Source organism: Mugil cephalus, chromosome 3 (assembly GCF_022458985.1).
Source record: "Mugil cephalus isolate CIBA_MC_2020 chromosome 3, CIBA_Mcephalus_1.1, whole genome shotgun sequence".
NCBI lineage: Eukaryota > Metazoa > Chordata > Actinopteri > Mugiliformes > Mugilidae > Mugil > Mugil cephalus.
The window spans coordinates 11906808-11931645 of NC_061772.1; the positions used below are offsets into that span (position 1 = coordinate 11906808).

Sequence of the window (24838 nt, forward strand, 5' to 3'; positions counted from 1 at the left end):
GTGCGACAGCCGTGCGACAGCCGCAACACAAAACATTTAACTACACAAAAAGAGCAATGAATCACAACAGTTTAGCTTTAATTTAGTCAAGTTTATTATGTAAAAGAATGACTTTAACAACATGAGACATTTTAAGATTATGACACAATAAAAAAAAATAACTTGAATAAAACATTCCTTTTATATTTTGTTAATAGTCACCTTTATACTTTATAAAGCTGAAGGACTTTTGCTCTTGAAGACACATTCTCAGGAGAGTAGGAAACTAAATCTTTCTGTTCATGGTGACGTTAATGGTGAATCTCCAGCCTATTAAGTATCATCACTATAGATCACAAATTTCTCTTTAACCTTGATTTTCAGTATAAATCCGACCAGAGTCAGAAAAAGCTTTGATAGAATAGTGTTGTAATGTAATGGCTCACACAGTTTTGCACAACAATCGTTCTCTCCCCACAGTGATTGTAGCTTTCCCAACTCGTACAGCAGAAGGAAGAGAAACACAATTATCAGTAGATCTCTTTAAAAATTCATTGCTTCTATTACTGAACATGAAAACCCTGTAACAGAATCTCAATGCACGACATTATGACTAGATCTGAGTTTGGTCAAGAAACTGGACTATCCTACTGTAAAAATACTCGCACACATCAAACAAGCTTGTCCACATGATACCAATCAACATCAGATATTTACACCCAGCCAACACGGCAATGTTTATCAATCAGTAATTGTCTCAGATGTTTTTCCTACCTAGAACTAACATTTTAGAACTGACTTAGTCCTGCTTCCAATATTTGCACCTATTCTAATGTTATTTCAGGTTTATTGCTCATTGACTCTGGATGTATTTTTGCCATGTAAACTTGCATCTTTTTCCAGCTGTTGCATATGTGTGTGACTGCAAAACAGCATGCATTCTCCCATTGCGTTTCCCATTGATGAATCTCACACAACTGTTCTTTTATACATGTGCGTATGATTGATCGTAGCTGAATGCAGTATGACACTGATCGAACAGGAAAAGTGATACTCTGGCAACATTTAATCTGAAGACTGTTGCTCAGGTGAAGCAGTCCAGCAGAACGAACTGACAAAGGAGATGCCAGCATCAATAAAATCCCCTGACATCAGCTAGCTTTCAGTGCTGCAACCCTTACTTCCAAAATAGTTTTACATTCGAACGACAGCATGTCATTTAAAACATCATAACCACAGAGCATTGAATATCATAATTTAGTGTAAACAGTGGACATAGACTTCCTGCTCCTGACGACCACAGAGGAGAACACACACACCGGCGCACCGTCCTGCAGGTGAGCAAATGAGACTTGATAATACTTAACGTTTCCAGCCTGCGAGACTTTAAATCCTGAACTGAGGACTCGGAAAAGTCACATTCCTCTAATGCTAAAAGGTTCATTAATTATGAAATGGACGTGTTCATAAATATGGAAAGAATCACGATATATTTCTAGAAGATAAATTTGTTGATAGATTTCAAACACGTGGGCAAGTGTATAATAACACCGGCAAAGTGTCTGCTGTTGTCCTGCCACTGGATGTTACAGGCCTGAAAATTGTGGAGTGGAACGTAGGAAAAGGCCTCCCCGAGATGACATTCGGTAGTAAAGCTTGAATAATGAGCTGGTACCTCAGTCTTTTATAGCAAAGCGCCTCCATTTTAAATCCATGGGCCGACTTCACAATGGAGTTTGGCTCTGTTGATCAGAGTGAGATCACATCGGGCTAAAAGGACGTTGCGTTTCCAAGTTCTCCTTTTCAAAATCTTAAGCACACAGCCAAGAGGCATGGCAAAGTGACCATGTCACTGAGACTTGGCTGCGTGTCCAGGATTTGTAAGGTTGGTTTTCAGGGTTTAACTGCTGTGAAGTCTTGACTGACTGTTACATTATATAGATTCCTACCATTGATGTAGCACCCGGTTTCCCACACAGAGAAGAACATGTACAGGAAAAGGATGCAGACTTTCAGTTAACATTCGACCTGAATCGCTTTGTGATGAAAACACAGGGAGGCATTTCAGTGGTCTGGTTTAGTCTTATGGATACTGAGCAGCATGTAGGAGTGGTGCAATGGCAGATTTATGCATACTTACAATTAAGAAAACACAACATTTCTTTTATCCAAATGAGGGTTCAGAATAACACTAATCATCTTCAGTGAGTCATTACGGTCAGCTGTGAGGATTGGTCACAGTGCAACAGATGTTTAAAAAAAAAAAACGAAGAAGAAGAAGAAGAAGGGAAAATTAATTTTAACTGGCCAGAGTAACCTATAGAACCAACAATTTCAGCTGAAGGGAGGAAAAACATGACAAAGGAAAAGCCACTCAGTCCTCTTGAATGACAATGAGGCTATGTTCACAGTAGCCTGTCTGTTAATTTGAAGATGATGAAAGCCTCGTTCTCAGGCTGATATGCTGACTGATTGAGCTGTTACACATGCAAATTGAGGCAGCACAGTTCAATCTCGGACGCCCACCGTGCTCCACATTCAGGTTCTTCCTCAAGTGTCATGTAAGTAGTGCGCGTCCTTGACTGTGAGTCCCTCGGTGGGTCCGACAGAACAGCGTTTCCTATTCAGATCCACTTGTCTGGGTCCAGTGCTGATGAAAGATATGTCGCTGATTTCCTCACGAATAATTCAAACACTAGTTCCGAATCTCATTTGTGCAGCAAAGAAAACGATACTGCCACGTTGTGTGCTGCGGGTGCGGGAGTTTTAGTTCAAACAGCACCTCGGGACGGTCGAGAATAAGAGGATCACTTGAGTTACATACTGCATGCTTTACCTAAAAACACATAAACAAGCCAAAAAGCTGCTCACGTCGAAAAATATTCCAGCTGTTTGGCATACTCGTGGACACCAACACCAAAGGCATGTGAGAGTGAGTAGTGATGCTCTGGGTTCCCTCTGCAGCAACCTGCCTCTCTGTCATCAACTCAAAAAGGACAGCCTCCGGGAGAGGAGGTCCATCTCAGGAGCGGCCGAAGAAGGCGTACAAAGACATCTTGCCAAGTGTTGATGAGCTGCATCAGTCTGACCTGCTTCTCAGACGGAAAACTCAGACCCGCCACGGCGACCTTGGGTCAGCAGCAGCAAGCGGCGCAGACGTAGGCCCGTGAACGGGTTACACCACAGCAGAGACGGCGGGCCTCCGAACACAGTTTTCATTCCGTCCCATCTCATGCGACGCTCCCACGTGGGCTTCTCATTTTTGAGACGTTCAATCTCCTGCAAGACAGAGATCACTCGGCAGGTTAACACTTCAGTTTGGACCATTAGTATACTAAGATACGTGACGGCATTAAACTAATTCAATGTTATATCCAATTACAGAGAGGAAGGCATTTATTCAGAGTGAAATTCTGCTGTTGTCATCTAAACCTTTCAGTGACCCTCTCGGCCAAACGGACAGCTCGCTGAGAGGAACAAATCCTGGATACTGACCGTCTCATCATTGCAGATGGAGTGGATCTGCGTGCCAAACATTACAGCTGTGAAAGTGAGGAAGAGGACGGCTTCCAGACAGAGGAAGATCAGCAGCAGCACAGACACCCCTGGAGAGAATTCACTGCACTCTGGTCACAGAAAGAGAAGGAGAAACACATATCTTTTAGTGTGCAATGAACAACTGAAAAATATAATAAAACACCAACTTAATGAAATGACTTGAAGGATGGATGGTTTATTTTGTTCCATTTGCCTTTATGCACTGTTTAAGTCCAATAAAGTCAAGGAAACTGGTCATCTTGGATGTGAATTTCCTCATTTATGTCTTGCTGATGCACTAAAAGCCCTCTACAAGCACCAATACTCAACAACTTGGCTATGAACCCGGTAGAAAAGAATTAACTGTGCTGTAGGGGGCAGTAGAGGGTGGAGTTCAAAGAATGAAATAATGTCTTCATTTTGTGGTTCTCTCTGATGGAGAGATCCACGAGGGAGCTGGTAAAAGGTCGATGACAGCTCTGTGAGGATTGTGCTGCATAACCCTGATGACCTGTGCCAAACAGCTGCTCTTATAACAGGATGAAAATCTATCTCACTTTATAGTTTCAACTGACAACTATTTCTGACTCAAACTATATATTCATCCTGTGTTTTTGACCTCATGTAACAGTGAGTGCTGAAGGATAGAGAGGCCTTACCGCTCCACTGGACTTTAATACAGGTGAAGAAGTGCATACCACTGAGGACCAGGGCATGGGCAGAAATCAATGCTATGTACATCTGTGAGAGACACAACAAGGAAAAAAAAAAACAATAAGAGATAAGAATAAGAAAAACTCACATATAGGAGACAACGATAGAGATCATTCCACTCACATCACATCAGGTTAGTTAAAATATAGTGGTAAAGTACATTCCTGAATTTCTCACTCAAACTGTTAAACATTTTGACTTGTGGTTAATTGAGACAATCACTTCTATGGCAATCTGAAAAAAGAAAATCACACAAGTGACCTTGTGCTGCGTAACTCTCAGCCACATATGACGGCTTTATGTTTCTGCCCTCAAAGAGTTCCAGTCAGCATATGAAGTCATAAAAAAAAAGTGCTGATGCTGTAAAGAGGGTCTGAAATGGCCCACAGAGCATATATAATGTAGACCTGTTCCTGCTGTGCACTACATCAGTACTAAGGTGGAAAACTCAGCTCGTTATTTCATCGAGAAACAAAAGTAAGCGGGAAGATTTTCAACTCAAGGAGGAAATCGAATCAACTCTCCAGTTTGATAATGCAGTTTTAATATGTAAATATACTGTATTTTTGGCGGTGAGTTGGAGATGTTTGTCTCAGTGAGGGACAAAAGGACACTGGACAAACTGCTCTCCATCATAGACATATTCCATCTCATCCACCACACCAGACTATAGAGGAACAGCGGACCTCATTCTCCAGCAGACTGATTCAGCTCGGCTCCCGCAGTGAACACTACAGGACGTCTTTCATACTAGACTCTATCCAGCTGTATAACAACTCACCTTTCTAGAACAGATAATTCCATGTTATTCATGGACACTACTGCACCTTTACTATATTATATATATATATATATATATATATATATATATATATATATATATTAAAATCTTATTGTACCTTTGTTTTTACTTGTGGTTTAAATAATGTTTTTTATGTGCAACTAAGCTACTGTGACCAAGCAATTTCCCTTGTGGATCATTTAAGTCTCAGTCTAAAATGCACATCTCCTTATAATCCCACACTATCCCTCCACACCTCCTTTTATCAAATTAACTCCTTCCGTGTACTTACAGTGAAAAGAACGAAGAATCTCTGATTCTTTTCTCCCACACAGTTATTGACCCAGGGACAGTGATGATCCATCTTCCGGATGCATCGCTTACAAATACTGCAGGCAGGAAAGAGACAATAATGCTTGACAAACCGGCTGCTAGTGCAAATATCCTTAGTTACACTCACAAAGGCTACAGATAGAAATGCCTTCAAAAGCACAACATGAAGCTCAAGAGAAGTCTGACCTGCAGTGGTGGGCCCTCTCAGGCTTGATGCTACAGCACTTTGGGCACTTGTAGATGACCTCACCAGGCTTCAGCTGTAAGCTCTCCATGTACTCCTTGGTTGCGTTGCCTTTAGGAACTGCACCCTAAACAGTGGGGAACAAACGGAGGCAATTCTTTATCTTTCTACATCGAAACTACAGCAATTAATCTTGTGTGAACATCACAAACTGATCAAATGTGTAAGTGTAAGTAGCATATGGACTGAAATGCAGAGATTGACTAAAAAACTCCAGTTTTCTACACTAAAGCATAAATGTCTGTGTATGAATCATGCCTTTAAATGGAACAGATGCTCAGGCTGGGCTGTTTGGCATCATCAGACATCTTGTTTCTTTGAGTAAGCACGAGTTAACGTTGCATCAGCAGCACTAACAGTATTTGACCTACAAGCTCTGCACAGTGAACAATGATCTGTGTGGAGATATCAAGCTTCAGAAACCGAGTGGAAAATAATCCCTACGTAATAATTCAGTAGGAAAAGAAACCAAATTTTCAAATACTTAAAACAAAGAAAGTTCATGTTATATCGTCCATAAAATGTTTGACAACCATTCGGAAAAGCAACAAAAGACACAGCATCCTCAACCTTTCAGCTGAGGTGAAAGTTTAAACTCTTAACATCCTAACACTGCTCTGACCTTTAATTTAAGTGAAATATTTTGTTGAAACTCCTCAAATTTATGACTAACAACTCAAAATTGAACTTCTCACTGTTTTCCATGTTTTCTTGTCTCTCTTACTCTTTTTTTTCCCATTATCCACCCATTTACATATGTGTTTTGATCCACGGCCACAACCAGGCTGTGTTAAATATTCTTACCGGGTCAGTCAACATGGTGCGCATGTGCGAGGCCAATGCAAGCACGGCCAGGGAGTTGAAGGTGGCCCCGTTCAGCAGTGAGTACCAGAAGTTCTTGGCGGGCAGAAGCATTACAAAGTTCACCACAAACTCAGCGTACAGCACCAGGAACCAGGTCATGGCCGCACACACCATACCACAGCCGTCCTGAATAAACCACAGTGTACGGTTTCCTGCTGCGTGGCCTGGGTGGGGACCCCCGACCATCACGCCGGATGCCAGGCTGCCTGTCTCGACATCTGCACCTGCTGACAGCAGCGGGTGGTGCTGCTCCATATCTCGTAGTCGGTGGTTTGAAGACTGCATCCTGCCCTATAGAGAGACGTAAGATTAGATTTAGATTACATATCATTACTACCGGCAGTGACCAGTGTGGCTGTTGTGGATTTCACCTGCTGAGACTGTCTGTGTGTGTGTGTGATCATGGAGAAATGTGATTGTCAAGAGACACACACACACACACTGTAGCAAGAATGGTTACAAAGATGATTTTAAGCACTTTGCAGATGTTTATACACTCATCTGTGGACAGATATTCTCTGTGTGACAGTGTCACAACTGAGCAAGACACAGTCACTGAACTTCACATTGGGTTAGTTGAGGTCAAAAGCTTAAAGAGTAAAAGTTTAAAGATGGGTGTGAACTGACCACATGTAGGAGGACCAAATGGGAATGCCCACAAATTGACTCATTGTCAGGTGTTTGTGTTTTAAATGCGTAAACCACCCCAGCCGTGTCATATCTAGACGGAAATCTTTCCATGTGCTCAGCTGACATTAAAACCAAGGCAAAGTGCAACGATGGGCGTGGTGCAAGAATGACGCCATGGCTGGTGTGATCACACCAAGCGATGGTTTCTGGTTACAACTACTGACATAATGTATGTCAGGACCTACACAAATTACTGCAGATCATGTGCTAAAGGGGTCTGAAAAAAGACTACGGGGGGTTTGAGAGACGCGGGAGAGAAAGATTAAATGTTGCAATAATCCGGTTACTGCTGTATCATAGGAGTTATCAAGTGTATGGCATTTCTGAATGGACTTTATACCATTTGAAGATGCAATTAAATCATGAAATACTGACCTTTGAGGAAACAGAAGTAGTTTACAGTGGTTTATGTCTCACCCCATTTAGGGAGAACACAGCTAAACCTCATGGCTGCTGGTGACTGTGATGGGAGATCAACAAAGCCACACAACAAACAATAAGGAGGGTTTATTAAACCGTACGTCACTAATGGGGCAAAGAAAATGTTTGATCGGTGTGGCTCAACCTCGGACTCAGCTTCTGAAGCTTGGAGACCTTGGAGCCATGCAGCTGTTATTACAAGAGGAATGAGTCATTGGAGCTTTCCTCTTCTGCATTCATGTCAAGGTCGTGAGAGAACATTGAGGACCAGCTGGAGAGACTGTGTCTGCGGCTTCAAGATAAATCAATGGCTATCCTGGTCCCTTTAGGAAACTGATCCTGCAGCAGAGGTACATGTGCATAAGAAATAAAAGCTAATAATAATCCGTAGACCCAGTTACCTGCTGCTATCAGGCCTCTGTGGAATTCGCAGAGACAAAGTAAACCAATAAAACAAGGATTTTTAGGTTTCGTTGGAGGACAAAAAGCTGCAATTTGCTCTCAGATGTCACATTTGATTCATCAATTTGTCTACTCAAATACAGATGAAATATATCACAATATATTTATTAGAAAGTATATATAGTATAAAGTGTGTATATATATATACACATATATATATATATACACACTCACGTGTAATTACCGGTTAAGCAGAGTGGAATGTATTGCTGAGAACATCCTATCTTGACAAACTGTCACACCATGTAGAGTATTATTTACATGTTTTTTGAAGATCAGCAACACCCATTCCAGATATTTTCACACTAACACTAACATTCAGATGGCTACAATGTAGTGGATGTAGTCGTGCATTTACCTGTGTAGGTTTGTACTGCTGAAGGAAAAGAATACTGCCATATAGTACTATATTAACTAACACTCTCCCTTTCTTACAAAGTCTGTCATCATACTTACAAAGTCTGTCATCATCTCGTACAGGAAAGGCATTAATAACTTGCTCTGCATATGCGTTTCCTTGTCTATGACTGGTTGTCATAACACTCCCTTTGACAGCTAAACACAAAGTGGCACTGCAGGAAAAAAAAACACCTTACACAGACACTTTTATACCTTTCCCACCATATTGTACAATCTTTGATCAGCACTGATCCCAGACATTTCTCCAAGTTGTGATGAGGAGGTTTTTATTGCATTTATGATGTGGTGAACAGTTAAAACTCTGATGCAATGATTTAAAGCTAATTGCTCCTTCCGTTTACAAAGCGCTTTAATCAAATGAGACATTTCCAGTGAGAAGGGTGGTGCAAAGCTGAGCTGTCGGTCTTTAGGCCAGGCTGCTTTCCAACGCCCCGCTGATGATTGTTTCTGCTTGCATCCAAAAACGTGCTATGACAGTGGGTGTCATTCAAATTGTTTGCGAAATGGAAACAGAGACAGCAAGAGGTCTGCAGTGCTGACTCTACCCCCTCCAGACAGCAGAGGCCCTGATATTCTTACAGACAACGTCTTATAGTTCATTTGGATTGAGTTCAGGAGGATGTTCTGACTTTAGGGTTTTATTTTAATCAGTATTTTAAACAGTACCTCTCATCATCATGTAAATTGCTATAATCTTGATCTAAATGGTGACATATTGTTATAAGCTGCTTTAAGACACATCACAGTTTCGCCAAAGGGAAGCTCACCAAACACCACGATAAAGAGGAGTGTTATATGTAGTAAGAACTGTGGAAAAACATTATAAGCTCCTCTGTACTACACGTTCACTGTTGCTTTTCGCAATTGTGTTCCAGATAAAAAGTGTTAAATAATAATGAAAACACCCCTCTGCTGCCAAAAACAGATAGAAATAGAAAGATTTTCTCTGGCTTTTGCCCATGATAATTATTTATTTTCACCCAGTTTCTACCTGATTTGAGTTGTAATTTCCATATTGTGTGGTTCATATGTAATACCTATACAAGTAAAGCACCTTATAAATAACAGAGGCAGGTTTGTTTTGTATTACAAACAACATAATAACAAAGGATGCCTCACAGGTTTAATGGATCCTTATTGGTTTATAAAGGCTCTTCTTCTGATTTGTTTTTTCATAAATGTGACACCAAACAACATTAAAACACCAGAAAAAAAATGGAAGTTAGCCATGGAGTGAGCCAAGGGTGTGCCACAAAAAAACAAACAGTTACAGTTACCATAGTTTCAATTACAACGTGATGGCAAGTGTCCCTGACTCGGGCGTATAACTTAAAATAAGTCAGACCCTGGGCCACCGCACTGTCTCAAATGACAATAATATTTCACATATTAAAACAAACTGGAGCAATGAAGGAGGGGATGAAGGAGATTGGAGAAACATAGCTCAATCAATAACGATTAACGAGATGATACGGGGCTACGTAACGGAAGAGGCCACCTTACATGTGTCGGGACAAAGCTATACAGAAGTTTGACATTCACGAAGGGGGTGTAATCATAAAAGCAGGCAAGACATGTGACAATTAAATAAATATGACAAGTAATTTCACAAGGAATTTGGCTATTGTACACATGTTTGCCATATTATTTTGACGTAGCTACCAGAGAGAGCCCATCTATTTAACTTTAATAGGCGTGTTCAATTACAAACAGCCTTGTTTATCACTCTTCACCCGGATTTAATGCCGTGCTGTTTTTCTGTTCAACAAACAAGAAAATTTGCATCGTCCTTAAGAGAGCAGAAAACGATCCTGCCAGTTTAAGGAGTATTGATTTTTCTCTAGTCAGTGAATGGGAGGTCCATTAAAGCCGCACCAGATGCTTGTCCAGCTGTCTGCCCTTCCCAGTCAGAGGGCACAACATAAGAGCCAACAATCCCTCTCTGTCTCTCTCTTCTTTTCTCTGACACACACAACCAGCAGTCACCTCTGTGTCACCCTGCTGAGATCAATTTGCAAGGGTCACTCTGTTGCCTTCATCACATACTAAGTATGAAAATTAGATTAAACGACACCCAACACCTAAAATGTTTCAGAAATAAATGAGTGTCAAGTTACTGAGTGATTTAAATTTCCACTGTCATATTCAAACTAAGAGCTTAACACTTAAAATCTCTCCCACTCACTTGCTTTTGAATTCATATCACTGTGTAAATATTCCACTAGCATTGAGTGTTTCAGGTTTGTCTTGAATATTACATTAACAGGCAGCGAAGTACAACACAGTCAGATAACATACTTCTGATATCTGTAGAGGCCTTATGAAAACCAGAATCAAGGAATGCAACTCTTCCACCTTTTGCATAAGACATAACCAGCTGACACGAGTTTAGATGCTTTTTTCGTTCGCGGGGGGAACAACGCTGTGAAAAGAAAAAAGGTTACATACCTAATATGTTTCAGCTTCACAACAGCATACTGTGGTGTGTACCTCCTGGACAAGCATTCAGGATGAAGTACACAGCGAGTCTGGCATGTACGCTGACACCTGAAATAGAAGCAGGCGGAACAATTTCACAAATACATATTGTGCCATCATGTCACAGTTTATAAAGTAACACAAAACAAACTATAGTTCACTATTTTGTAACAACTTAGAGATAGATGAACTGCACAATTGTTATAATAACCTGCATTAATCTACACTATGGGCAGGTGTAACAAATAAAGTAGACATTGAGCAAATAAACTGATAATACACACATTACCACAGATTGAGTAATTTGTTTCCTGTCTAGCTCAATGTGAATGGAGAATGTGCTGTCTCAGATTTTTGCAAGTTTCCTATTATTACTTTCGGGAAATACACTCATCACGTTGGCTATTCATAACTATGTGGTGACACTGCACTATTTTTTTTTTTTTATCTGACCACTTCGATAAAGCACAGAGACCTCTGTGTAAAACCACCAAACAGTGGCAGTGGCAACACTGACGTGCCGACAGTACTGAGATACTGAGACTAAACAAACGACAATGACATCGTCTGGGTTCTTATGGAAAAACAACCGAACCACGCAGGCAGATGCAAATACCAGCAAAGCATGCAAAACATCCACATGTGTTTGTGTGTTAGTGTTGAGATAACGCAGTGGCATAGGAGCTGTTCAACATTTGACATAGCCAGATGCTTCGGACAGCATCTTTATCTCACCAGACAGGCGACACGCCGATTCGCGTCAACAGAGCGATGCTTATGTGAGACTGGAGATATTCTTCACAAATCACCACGTTCTCACTGAACAGCCGCCATGAGAGAAACTGGCCACACTAGTAAAGGTATAATTACGAGCCATTAACTAGGGGTAACTACCATCGATCTGTGTCGGGAGTCCACTCTACAATGGTAGCTGTAGAGGTCGTGATTGAAACAGCAGCGTCTCGCTAGCCTGACACCTGACATGTAGCCAGACCGGTTGGTAAATCTCGCTAACAACTAGCCGTTGAAATAAGCTAACGCGGTTAGCATGCTAGCATTACATGCAATGCCTTCGGAGTGACAGCTAATTAACATACCTTAATATTCCAATTTTCTCACGTTGGCATCTCCTTCTTTATGCATTTTGACGCCTAGTTCGTGTTAAATTCCAGCCCCAAAGCGGCCGTAGTCAGCCCCGGTGGTTCTCCGCTTTAACAACGGGCTGTGACAGAGACCCCTGTAAGTAACGACGGAGCTTCCGGGGTTCGCTCCTCGGGTTCCTCCGTCGTTCTTCGTGTATATCCGGCAACAATGTTTGGCTAAACAGCCCCGCCCGGTGGTTAGTCACAGAATCGCATATCCAAAAGTGCGATGACACCAATTCGCCAGTCGTGGGGGCTATTGGCTAAACGCAACAATTCTTGTAAAAAAAAATTAAGCACGATTAAGTTGTAGCTGTCAGATAATGTGACTGTGGCTGTCTTATGGATGAACTGTTCGTATCTGTGGTACGTGAGCCCACATTTAAACTCCACAGCTATATTTCATTAAACACATATTGCCTTGCACCTTTAAATTACTGAACAGTAAAATATCTGCATCATTAGTTTCATCTGAACTGCAGCTGTAATACATCTGCAGACAATTTTCAAATGCACATCTTAGAGCTTATAGTTTCAGTGTGTATTCTCTCCACTACAATGTTATTGTGTAATTCCTGCAACAAGCCCCAGAGACTAAACTCAAACCTGTATAAACCATATTTAGCATCGGACTTGGATTCACTTTATTTTACAGTCAAGCTCATGTGCATACTTTTTAAAATCAGTCTGCACTCAGACTGTTGCAGAAATGTAACCAGATCCAACACATACAAAATAAATAAATAAATAAATAATAATAATAATAACAATAATAATAATTAACCAAAAAAGGAATACTGATAATATCTAAAAAAAAAAAAAAGATCTCTCTCAAAATAAACCCAATGAATCATCTGAATGTTTCTACAGTGACTATGACTTCACAAAAATCCATTCATTATTAACTCAGCAGTATAGCGAACTGTCCCGCTAGCCACCGACACGAGCACGTGTCGCACTTCTGGTCCAGTCATTAACAACAGGTCACAACAGGTATTTCTGGTGAGCACATGGTCTGACCTGGTGAAATATTTAGCTTGAACTGAACAGTCTCTTGTGGTCAGCTGGGGACAGATGCCCACTTGTAGCAGGATGTCCCCAGCAGGGAGCTATGGGAGACTTCCTGGCAACAATCTCCGCTGTCACGTGTCTCCCAAGAGTAGATTATGAAGCCAAGACAAAGCAGCTTGGCCCGTCTCTGCCTTGTGTCTGCAGCTGCGCAGTGAAGGCTCAGGGCTTCTGCCCTCTCCTGTTCTGGTTCAGAGCCAATATCAGCTGTCTGTTTTAGGGGGAGGGAGAGAAAAAATACCCAGCAATCCTGTAAAGCAGCTTAAAGGCTGAATCTGGGGACTGAAGCCCTTTCCATTTCCAGAACTACTTCTCTCCCCATTATGGCTAAATGAGCATCTGACTGACTACAAAAGAAGCACACACAGCAGCCGCGTGTAAACTGTGTGCTGCTGTATCCTGGTGAAGGTTCTTCCTATCTAATAGACATTCCCCCAAAACATCTCCCTTGGAACAGAAAAAGACATTAGAGAGAGTGAACAGGAAGCAAGGCACACAAGGTTATTTGATTTTAACTCTTGGTGTAATCAGGAGTCTTGTATCCGATTAAATAATGAATGCTAAGTGCTCATGTAACAAATAAAATCTCCCGCTGGAGGCCTTGGTTTCCCATGTGCATTATTATTTTGGCGCAGTCCCCGCCACCACCCTTTGTTGACAAGCTGGCTTTTGGAGCAAAATGAAGTGAAGCAAAGCTGAGTGGAGAATGGAGTGGTTTGGAGTGTGCGACGTGACTACAGCTTGTCCCGTTGTCGATGTATGTGCATGTCTGCGTGTGTGCAGCAGGAATAAATAAAACAAAAGGAAGAAGAAGATGATGCGCTTTGCTCAAATCAGAGGGGGAAAGAGGAAGAAGATGAATAATAAAAAAAAAAAGTTAAAGTTGGTTTGCTTTATTTTGGCCTCAGAAACCGGGTCAGTTGCTCTTGCTGGCGGTTTCCCTGTTTAAAGGACAAGTTAGCATAACCCTGAATATTAACACAGCAAACCACTCCGTTTGTGTACATTGTACTGTGAAATAGCCGCAATGTGAAAGCTAGAATAACATACTGAGCAATGATTAGTGGTAAAAAAAAAAAAAAAAAAAGAGAAAGTTTGCAGTTTGCAAATACACACCTTTACATTCCTGCAGCAAGTCAGACGAGAATATCAACATTCAGGTCTACTCAAGAAATAAAGCAGCTTAGCTGACCACATAGAATGGGGACAGACATAGTCTGCTCACCATCATGTCACAAAAATGACTCCATGCAAATTGTCAAAACATCAAGTTCTTGTAACATAGATACAGGTGCCCTTTTTTTGTATAAATCATGTAATGGAATAAATCAAGTTTTCTGAATCCTAATCTTTGATACTTTTTTTTAATGTAACATTTAACTGCATTTAATTTTTCCACAAAGCCAGGTTAGCTGGTCTACTCCGGTTCCTGCTAACCACATACCAGGAGTATCATCCTGCTTGCTCTTGCAAGAAAGACACTGAGCATATTTCTGCAGGAATTGAAAAAGTCTCCATTAACTCTCCAGATTTCCCCGCTGTGAGATAAATTAAACGATTATCTTTTTCATTTTAAACAGAGAAGCACCTCGAGAGAAACTGCTGTGATGTGATAGAAAAGGAGGAAAAGGTGTGTGATGAGCAAAGGATGTGACATGGTAGCATTAACAATAGAACAGGATTCAGGTAATCTTGGTAAAGCCATTAAATAAGAACACATGATGTCTGACTATTTTAAATTGAGATTGATCAATTCTTATAGTTAAATCAGACCACAGAATAAACCCTTATCAATAAGGATGACGTCTGATTTAGTTTTCTTTAATAAACATATATACACTTAATACATAATACTACATCGTACTTATAAATCTGTATTCATGCTGCAAACAATGGACTTGAGTTTATATGTCACATGACCTCGTGCCTTATATAGTCTACTTCTGCTAATGCATATTCTGCACATCTGACCTCGATGCGGTGACTGTACATCGCCATCTGTCAGTGCTGTGAACATCCAAGACAGCGGCGCTGAATGCTTTCAAATTCTCCTCCAGAAACCCCAACGCAGCTGAGGAAGCCGTTGCCTAGACCTCTGGGGTTGTTTTGACCTCCACTCCACAGTGGCATGAAGGAGGACCCAGGCCAAAATGGAATGACCTCTGCCCTGGGACGGGCTTATCGCCGCTGCACCTACCTTCACCTCGCCCACGCAAATCCAACCCAGAAGCCTTTTAGAGGGGATTTTCTGAGAGGTGCAATCTGTCGGCTGGAGCAGACACTGACCTTTTGCTCCCCAGGCCTTCCACTTGGCTCGTAATGTTTGCTTGCGATGTGCGTTCAGTAGCAAAATGCTTCCACAATGAGTGTTAGAAATAAGCCACACACAAACAGCTCAGCAAGTCACTGCTACAGTATTCCTTTTGTTAACTGTACAAAGACCCTACTGCGTGCTGGAGCTGAATGTCTTTTGAAAGCCTGGTGAAGGACATCTTTTTAACGTACCCGTGGTTTGCTCCATTCACAGCGGCGTACTGTTTTCTGCCAAGAGGCTCAGGTACAATGGTTTATGTCGACTCCTCAGAGAGCGGAGCAAACAGACGAGGCTGAGCAGACTAGGTGATTTTAATGTGTTTTCAGGAAGGCGACAGATAGAACCAGTGTTGCCAGACTGATTCAAAAGAGCAACGTGCAAAGCAAAGAGGATGCATCATATCCTGCTGTGCTTCTATTATTCCCCAAACATATCGCCTTTTTACGCCTATCAAACCTCCCCTGGGTTTTCTGAAGTTTACCTCAGCGTGATAAGATTAGCGCTAAGCCTCGACTCTGTGGACGCCATGGATCCTTGTGGCTCATCTCAGGTGGGCCTGGAAAGCGCACTGTGTACTACAGCACATTAGAGAGGCTTATTCTTCACTCTACTTAAAACACCCTACGCACACACAAGCAGATGTATATATACTGTACTGTGCACCTAGGCAGGTGTGAAAAAATGCTGTAAACTAGGAATGCTTTCAAAAGCATTAATAGTTTATTTTCATCAATTTCATCAACAATTGGACACAGTTTTTGAAGGAACTCAGTTGGCAAATTGTTCTAAACATCTTGAGAATTAACCACAGATCTTCTGTGGATGTAGGCTTCCTCAAGTCCTTCTGTCTCTTCATCTAATCCCAGACAAACTCCATGATGTTGAGATCAGCGCTCTGTGGGAGCCGTGCCATCACCTCCAGGACTGGCTGTATATCTGCCTGTATTTTTCAGCACTGATGACACCATTAATCCTGACCAAATCTCCAACTCCAGCTCCAAACCTGAAAGGAACCTCCACCATGCTTCACTGTTGCCTGCAGACACTCATTACTGTACACCTCTCCAGCCTTTCGTTGAACAAACTGCCTTCTGCCCAATATTTCAAGTTTTGACTCATCTGTTCCGAGCACCTGCTGCCATTTTTCTGTACCCCAGTTCCTGTTTCTGTGCATGAGTGTCTTGATCTTGTTTGTCAGAGGGATGGGTGTACCTGTACTGTACTGGTTTCTGCCAGTTCTGAGTTGATAGCACTGCTGAACATCTTCTGATTTCAAAGGCAAATGAGCTTGGCCAGCTTGTCCTACTAGCACTGCTTCTACAATCCTACAAGATCCCTGACTTTGTGCAAGTGTACCTATAAGGATTGATGCTGGTTTGAAGGCAAAGGGTAGTAACACCAAATATAGATGTGACTTAGATTTTTCTTTTGTTCGCTCACTTTGCATTTTGTAAATTGATAAAAAATAAACCATCATTATTTATTTCATTCATCATTCATCATCATTCTTAGGTTACAGCATTTTTTCCACACCTGCCTAAACCTTTTGCACAGTACTGCATATGTGTATATAATACCAGCCACTTTATCACTATTCCGCCTCAAGGCTCACTTTTTTTTCTCTCCGTGTCAGGGCCTTAAATAATTCAAAGGAAGTTTGCTTTTTGCTTTCTGATGAAGATCAATACCACTCTGATGCTTGTCTGTCAAGGCTATAGCCTGTAGCCTGTAGCCTAGCGTAACTTAGCCAGAAGAGCGGAACCAGGGAGAGGCAGCCTTTCTGATTGTGTGAAGCAGTAAATTAAAAAATTAAAATGTGTACCAGCAACTCTGTAATGCACTGATTAATAAACCTTATGTTGGCCATTCCAAAAACTAGTGACCTAATGCATTAATGCTTATTGTACACTAAACTGAGTGAATTTTCAAAGAATCTAGTTTTGAGGAACAGTTTTATAGAGAATAGCTTGTAGGCCCAGTTATAACAGCAGTGGATCTTGAGTTAAGACAGCAATACCAATAAAACAGCAATTATACGTTTAGTCAGACCATAATGTCCTCAACCTCATAGTCAACACTCAAACTGGTCTTGATAAAGACAAACAAACAACTCACACACAGTACACATCCCACCTTTGCTGAGTGCTGCATCACATTTGCCACAATCGATACAAAGTTTTTATCAGGGCTTTTAAGGTTAGCTTAGCTTTTCCTTTTCATAGAGAGTCAAGAGAGTGTATATATATGTGTGTGTTTTCAGAAGTGATGAATATATATGTGTGTCTGTGTGCAGTCGACGTGCACAGGTCTGGGTCTAGGTAGAGCTCCTCCTCGGTCCAGACCTTCGTGGAGTTGAGCCGTGACTCACAGTTCCCCCACGCTGCAGCACAGTGTGTAAGAGACCACATAGTGGCTAAGGTCCATCAATAATTCAAAAAGAATAGGCTTCCTCTCTCTGGTTCTCCCTCTCTCTGGTTTCTAGCCGGCTGAATCTTCCCTAATACTTCCACAAACAGCTCCCAATCTCCACTCTAGCCTCATCCGCCTGCACCTACGCTGACCCCGCCGCCACCAACCACTTAAAATGAGCACTTCCAAATCTAAATCTGAGGCCGAGGGATCTTTGGCCTTAGGGGGATATTTCTTCTAAATGGGTAACAAGACATCAAGCTTTTCGTGATGATCTAAGATTAGAGCTACACACGCTGCTAATCCCATTGAGGACATTTTATCTGTGATGTGGGTACTGCTGGGCTGTCAAAGTTAGAGGTGAGAAATGAGCTGTGTTTCAGTGGATTTCACGAGATGATAGTTTGACAACATGGTAGCTCAGAGGTTAGTGGTTACTACCCACTAACTTACAGCACCTCGACTGGGGCTTCCCTCTTTTTTCTTTTCTCAGAATCTGACTCTGTCCTTTGCTTACTTTATTGGAACCAAATCAACATTATTTTGTTCATATGTTTAGCAGCAGCACAGCGTTACAGAGACTGCAGCGTAACTTGTCAGTGCCGAAGCTTTTTACTGGGATTATCAAGAGGGCTGGGGGAGGTTATTAAAGAGACTCCTAATGTGTTTGCTCAGAGCATTACTCTGCTTTGACTGAAAGCATCTTCATGTCTGTCCCCTTTCGACCTTTATCTCACATGGTGGCTCCATTTCCTGCCTAAAACCATTGATTCCATATGATCGAAAATGCAGCGGAAACACGCGACATGCCTCCATTAAAAGATACATTAGAGGGCATTACACCGCTAATCCTAGGACCTTTAGGAACCTGCTTATCTGGATTACAGAGTTTGTATCATTTTATGGCATCAGTTCTTCTCCCATTTTCTGGAAAAAGTATTTTGATGCAGTTTGCATCCACAGGGTTGAAGGCTACTCATGAGCAGGGACTCTGAATGTCAACAGAAACATGATTCCTCCCAAAGAGGCACAGTTTTAAAATGTGATTGAGCGTTGGCATATCCATCATGACCCAGTCTTTGACCATCAAAGACCTGACGTAGCCCCCACCATCTAATGCTCCATGCACTACATTTGCACTACATTTTTTCTTTATTGCACATTTCTTTTCTTTTATTGCACTATTTTTTTCATATATATTTATATATATTTTATATATATTTCATATTTTTATATTCTTTATGTATGTATGCTCCTGGTCTCGTGAAACTAATTTCCTTTATATATGCAACATATAAATGAGAATAAAGAACCTTGAACCTCAAACGTACAGCATCTGGTCCTCTGGTGTCAAAACAACAGCTTTAAATGAATGAAGTATTTACAAGCTATTTGCAAAATATCTTCCCTGAAATATTCACATCGTTCTGGGTGACATGAAAGGAACACAATGTAGACATCTGTTTTTAAAGTGTTGAGTGTTCCTGGAGGTCTCACTAACTGGATGAAAGTGGAAATACACAGAGCCAAATGACCATTCACTTAAACTGAAAGGAAATAGGCTGTTGGACAGGCAGGTGACCAGGACCCCAGCACTCACTCCGACAGAGCTGCAAATGTCCTCTTCATAGCTGTGAGACACAACTAGACAACTACACACATGAACTAACAAGCCACATGACAGCCAGGAATGCCAATTAAAAGACACGAGGGGAAACCATGCTTGGGTGAACGGTTCATCTTTTAGCACAGCAATGACCTGAAGTGTGCAGGTCAAATCCCAGAACAACAGAACAAAACCAGAGAACACATGTGGAGAGACACCTCTCATGCAGTGAAGAACGTGATAAACAAAACAAAACAAACAAACAAACAAACAAAACTACCAAGAAGTAACTTACCCAAGAGAGCCTATGAATGAAAATTTTTATTTTTTTCATTATTATTATTATTATATATGTTTGGTCGTCGATTGTAACCTGATGAGGGCAAATGGCAAGTTTGTGCATTTGAAAATTAAATCTACAACACAATACAGCATGCAAAAATGACAGGGTCTAAATGTGTTCTGATGCTACTGGAAATAATATGTAATGTGCAATGCAATGTTTAGATTTTCATCCATCCAACAACACCTTCCAGAAAGCCCTGACTGACCCATATTCACTCTTGTGAGAGGGAAGACACTGAAGCAGATTACATCCACATATCCACATAAGCAGATTTCTGGAACAACCACTACAAGCAGAGCTAGAAACTTCATTACAAGAACAATGGTGGGGATGCTGAGTTGTTTATAGTTGTTTTTTTGTTTATTTTGCTTACTGCATTTTGTATGACTATAACTGGGGAATAAAAACACTAATTTTGGACAGCATTTTCATTTTGGTGAACTATACTAATTTTTTAAAGAAAAAAACTATAATTAGTTAAATCTTTATTTCGCACAAAGGTGGTTGGTTGATCGTGATACAATAGCATTTTAACAATTACACCAAAATGATGCTAACTTGCTTTATAATGGCAATCATTTTAGGATTATTATTACGGGTTTGGTTTTGCTGCTCTTGGCTCTTGCTTACTCATAAAATCCAGCTACTAGCGATCACCGATTTTCCATTTGTTTAGACACAAAAAAGAAGAAAAAGAAAACGGAGACTTCCGAGGAGTCAATGTAGAGGCAACATTCACATCTTGAGCGTCGCTTGTTGTGTGCATAACAGCGAACCGCGGTAGACTCTGCACAGGAAATCAGAAATTGAGTTTTCCATGATGTGTTCACTCTGAGAGCAATCAGACCGCAGCATCTCTGACTCATCCTGACACTTGAACCAAACAGACCAGCTTATCAGAAATCCTATTATAGGATGGACAGACAGACAGACAGACAGACACCACAGGCAATTTTACACTCCTGAAACTCTGCCTCTCTACTGTCAACAGTTCAAGTTGTTTTCTAGAGGCCGCGGGGCTCGTTTTCCAGATTTTTGCCACATTTAAACTGAAACTGTGGTTCGCTTAAAAATAATTCAGTTATCTCTGGGGAGAATGTGGCCAAGTTGTACCTTCAGTCATTGTCTTATTGAGGTTAAATAAAAGAATCTGATCATTAGTGTTGATCTTGTGGGAGTTTGTGAAGGGTATTTAAGTTGAGTCACGCATTTTGACAGAGTAAAATCTCAGTGTTTGTATGTGTTCTATCACCTTGCAGGACCAGTGTACCGTAGACTGTGGTGGCGTAATTGGACAAAGACAGCTAAGGTAAAGTGTGCACAAGGTTGTCATGTCAGCCGGTGTGGTAGTGTTGGTCCCTATCAACCTCATCAAGCTGTTCCAATAAATATTTGGGGGTGAGACATCACTCAGACACTTCATACCACAAATGACTGTTGTTGCAATAAATCCAGGGAATGAATAGTGACAGCTGAACCGTTAACTCTGAATGCACCGTGGCAGACGATGGTGAGGGATTTCTGACAGTAATTGAATACCTTGTGGAAAAATAACTGTGGAGCTCTTGAGAAGAGGTGAAGGGTTGCCATGGAAACGTATTCATCAAAGGGAAGAAAATCCATTCGCCAAGAGCATCTGACTCAACCACGTGTTTGCCGTTAGTCAGACATCACTGGTTTGGCCATCATGAGTTAAAATATATGCGCAAGGGTATTTCTTTCCTCAAACTAGGAGTAAATGGAATAGCAATCCCCACACCACAGACATCTATGTCACTTTATGTAAAGCAAACACTGAATCTCTGCCTCAGCTCCTCGGGCATCCTTTTCAGTCCATTAACGTCACACTGTAGTCACTGGATCATTAGGCCCCATCCGCTTCAATAATGCAAAAAAAGCAAACCAGGCAAACACCACTCAGCCTCATCTGCCTCTTAACACAGCAGGAGACAACTAGGCAAACATCACATCATCCTCCAATTCCGTGTGCAACGCCTGGCATTGAAATGTGGCCTTAAACGGTTTCGCAAGCAGTAGTTATTACAACCCACAAATGATCCACTGTCACCACACCAATAAAATCGAATTTGAAAAGTGAAGTGAAAAGCTGACAATCGCATGAACCCAGTGGTCCTGTCATTCATCAGCCACCGCTTCACGGAGCTGACAATGCGCAGAGGATCCCGATGACAAGTAGCACATCGATTAAGGCTTCGTGATTTGACATCCCCGCTGATAGACATCGCAGCTCTGCCCACGTTACGGACAGAGCAGCCAATGACGGGATGCATTTAAACCAGACGCCCGTGGGCTCGGACCAATGGGAGCGCTGCTGCTTTGTTTTCCTGCCTACGTCTGCGCCCGTCCCTGTGACTGTGGCTTCTGTTTTGTGCGCACATGTGACCACAGAAGGCGCTTACTGGTATTTAAAACATCATCGATCGGGTGCTGAAGTGGACAGCTCCCCGCCCAGATAAATAGCCCCAAAGCAAAACATAATGGCTCGCCGGCTTTCCCATTGTCAAGACGACTCTGAAGCCCTTGCTCTTTTTTAGCACTCAGTGAGGATCTCCGTTTCCCTCAGCCGCGCGTCATCTTTGAACATTGACGGACTCCTTTTAAGCCACCGGAGAGAAAGCCTCGGTGTTCTCCGCGCAGTTAGGCGGATGTTGTAACACATGTAGCTGAACCTAGATCACGATCTCTCTCTCTTTTCTTTTTTCTTTTCTTTTCTTTTCTTTTCTTTTTTTTTAAACAAAGGAGGTTAGATTGTTTCAGATTTATTCGCATCAGTGCTGCCGGAGAGAAGCTCCGGGGCCGTTTGATCTCCTGAGGGGAAGCGCACAGGTAACCTAAAGCCATTTAGGCTGTGGACGCATTAATGTCTAAGCCGCTCTCTGTGCCTGCTTGCACACAGGAAGGAGCATGGATAGAGAGGAATTGTCTCTGACTAGTGCGCTGAGTGGATTTGCAGAGCGAGGGGTGAGCTCCTGTGGAAACTAAACTGAGGACAGTGGCTAAACGCGCCATCTCCAAAAGCTCGCCATTTCTCTCCAAGCTTCTGCTGTGAATTATTTCTTATTTTCTGACGTGGATGCAGATTCTCTTTTAGTCAGCCATGGGGAAAGAGGAGTGCAAAACTATGCTGGACGCTTTGAACAAAGTGACCGCCTGCTACAGGCATTTGGTCATCGCCCTGGGAAGCACTTCGGATTCACAGAACCTGCGAGAGGAGCTGAAGAGGACCCGCAAAAAGGCCCAGGAGCTGGCCGTGGCCAACAGGACTAAACTGACCACCCTGCTCAAAGACAAGACCATCAGTAAAGAAGACCGGGCCGAGTACGAGCGCCTATGGGTGCTGTTCTCGAGCAGCATGGAGGTCCTGGAGGTGGACATGAAAAGGTCCCTGGAAATAGGGCAGGATTTCCCCCTCAAGGTTCCGACAAGACACCTCATCCAGACAGGGATGACAGGGAGCACCACCGCGGTGGCTGCCCGGGCCATGAGCGTGCAGAACATGAAGTATGAGGCCGACAGCAACATCGACACGGCGGACCTCCGAGACCTGCAGTCCGAGATCTCCCAGGTGAGCAACATGATGGAGGAGATGGAGATGAAGGTGCAGGTGGCGCCGTGGGCCGTCGAGGCGAAGCAGGAGGCAGGCGCCGAGCTCAAGTCCAACATGAGTGTGGGGAATTCCTCCGTGGGTGTCATCTCCATCTGCGAAGAGGAGCCCAAAGAAGAGGAAGGTGGAGGAACCAGGGAGACTGGTTTCGCGTCCATCTGCGCCGTGGCTGGATTCTTTGTCATCGTTACAGTCGCGGTGGTTCTCGGATATTTGGTCGTCAATATGTCCTGAACACCCAGAAGCCCACCCTAATGGACATCCAGCGAGGCTGCCCACGGGAGCGTCAACGTGGGTAAGAGCCGGCAGCTCCCCAAGAGAGAGAAAGAAAGAGAGAGGGAGAGAGAGAGGAAAGCGTTTTGATGGCTGGAGGGGCTGAAAATATTGTGGACACACGAAGTCGTTAGTCTTTTTCAGATCCGTGAATGTATTCGATGGAGACGAAGAGTAGAGCACTAGATAAAATGTACTAGAACAATATATTCAGTGTGTGTGAGGACGGGTGTGGGGTACAAAAAGTATTTTTTGAGGGATCAATGGGTCGTGTATTTTTGGAAGAGATGGAAAAAAGTCATAAAATTACGTGACAGCGTCTGGCCATCAGGATGATATGAACTACACGTAATCCAAGTGGATTAGTGGAAAAGCTCAAGCGTAAATGTAGCCTACTGCTAAGTATTCCCCTTGATGGTCTCCTGATTGATGCTTTAAATTTATGATTTCAGTCCAGGGAAGGAAAGCTGTGTCCCGGTGAGCAGGGGGCCATCAAGTCAGAAAGTTAAAGTCATGTTGCTTGGAAAGAAATAGTGAAGCCTGTTAGTCTTTGCTCTTGAAGACACACTGATCTGATGTAATCTAGTCTGCACTGTTCTACTCCTCATAGCACAGTTATAATGAATCATAATAACATGTATAGCCAGAGCATAGTCGGCCTGCATCTAAGTTCACTGCATCGAATCACTATGTGCTTCATGAGAGCCTTGGGACCTATAAGAGGCATCTTTTAATAATGCACCCGTTCACTGTAAGCCTGCTCTTGTTCCTTTCAGGGTTTTCTTGCAAACACTGTTGAATGTATACACTAAAACATGTGAATAGAGGGTTTGTATATACAGTCTACTGCTGTGTCAGATAATGTACATACAATCAAGTATATTTATTATAATAAAACTTTTAAAACACACTCATGCCTGCAGTTTGAAGACACGGCTCCTTAGCTGCGTTTGCACATTGATTCGAGGAGTCTTTCTGTTACGTGTGAGTCTTTGGGACATTTCATTTCTGTTTATAAATCTGCTGCTATCAGAGAAACCAAAAACCAAAACCTAGCAGGCCTGCAAAGATATACACAGAGGTAATTTAAGTAGAGGATTATTATCTTCAACTTCACCACCTTGGTGTTAAAA

General features: G+C 42.2%; 2 protein-coding genes across 2 annotated transcripts; one reads left to right on the forward strand and one right to left on the reverse strand.

Moving 5' to 3' along the window:
• Positions 1 to 70: 70 nt before the first annotated feature.
• On the reverse strand, positions 71 to 12196 carry zdhhc7 (zinc finger DHHC-type palmitoyltransferase 7). The gene is made up of 8 exons (XM_047580887.1): positions 12020 to 12196; positions 10893 to 10991; positions 6393 to 6743; positions 5531 to 5655; positions 5304 to 5400; positions 4176 to 4257; positions 3475 to 3605; positions 71 to 3258 (listed from the first exon to the last, which is right to left on the reverse strand). Exons 3-8 carry the CDS (start codon positions 6735 to 6737, stop codon positions 3076 to 3078), a joined length of 963 nt encoding a protein of 320 aa, XP_047436843.1. The 5' UTR covers positions 6738 to 6743; positions 10893 to 10991; positions 12020 to 12196; the 3' UTR covers positions 71 to 3075.
• A 9771-nt stretch (positions 12197 to 21967) lies between these two features.
• Positions 21968 to 24615, forward strand: si:ch73-167i17.6 (regulator of G-protein signaling 9-binding protein). The gene has a single exon (XM_047580652.1). It carries the CDS (start codon positions 22926 to 22928, stop codon positions 23664 to 23666), a length of 741 nt encoding a protein of 246 aa, XP_047436608.1. The 5' UTR covers positions 21968 to 22925; the 3' UTR covers positions 23667 to 24615.
• The last annotated feature ends 223 nt before the right edge of the window (positions 24616 to 24838 follow it).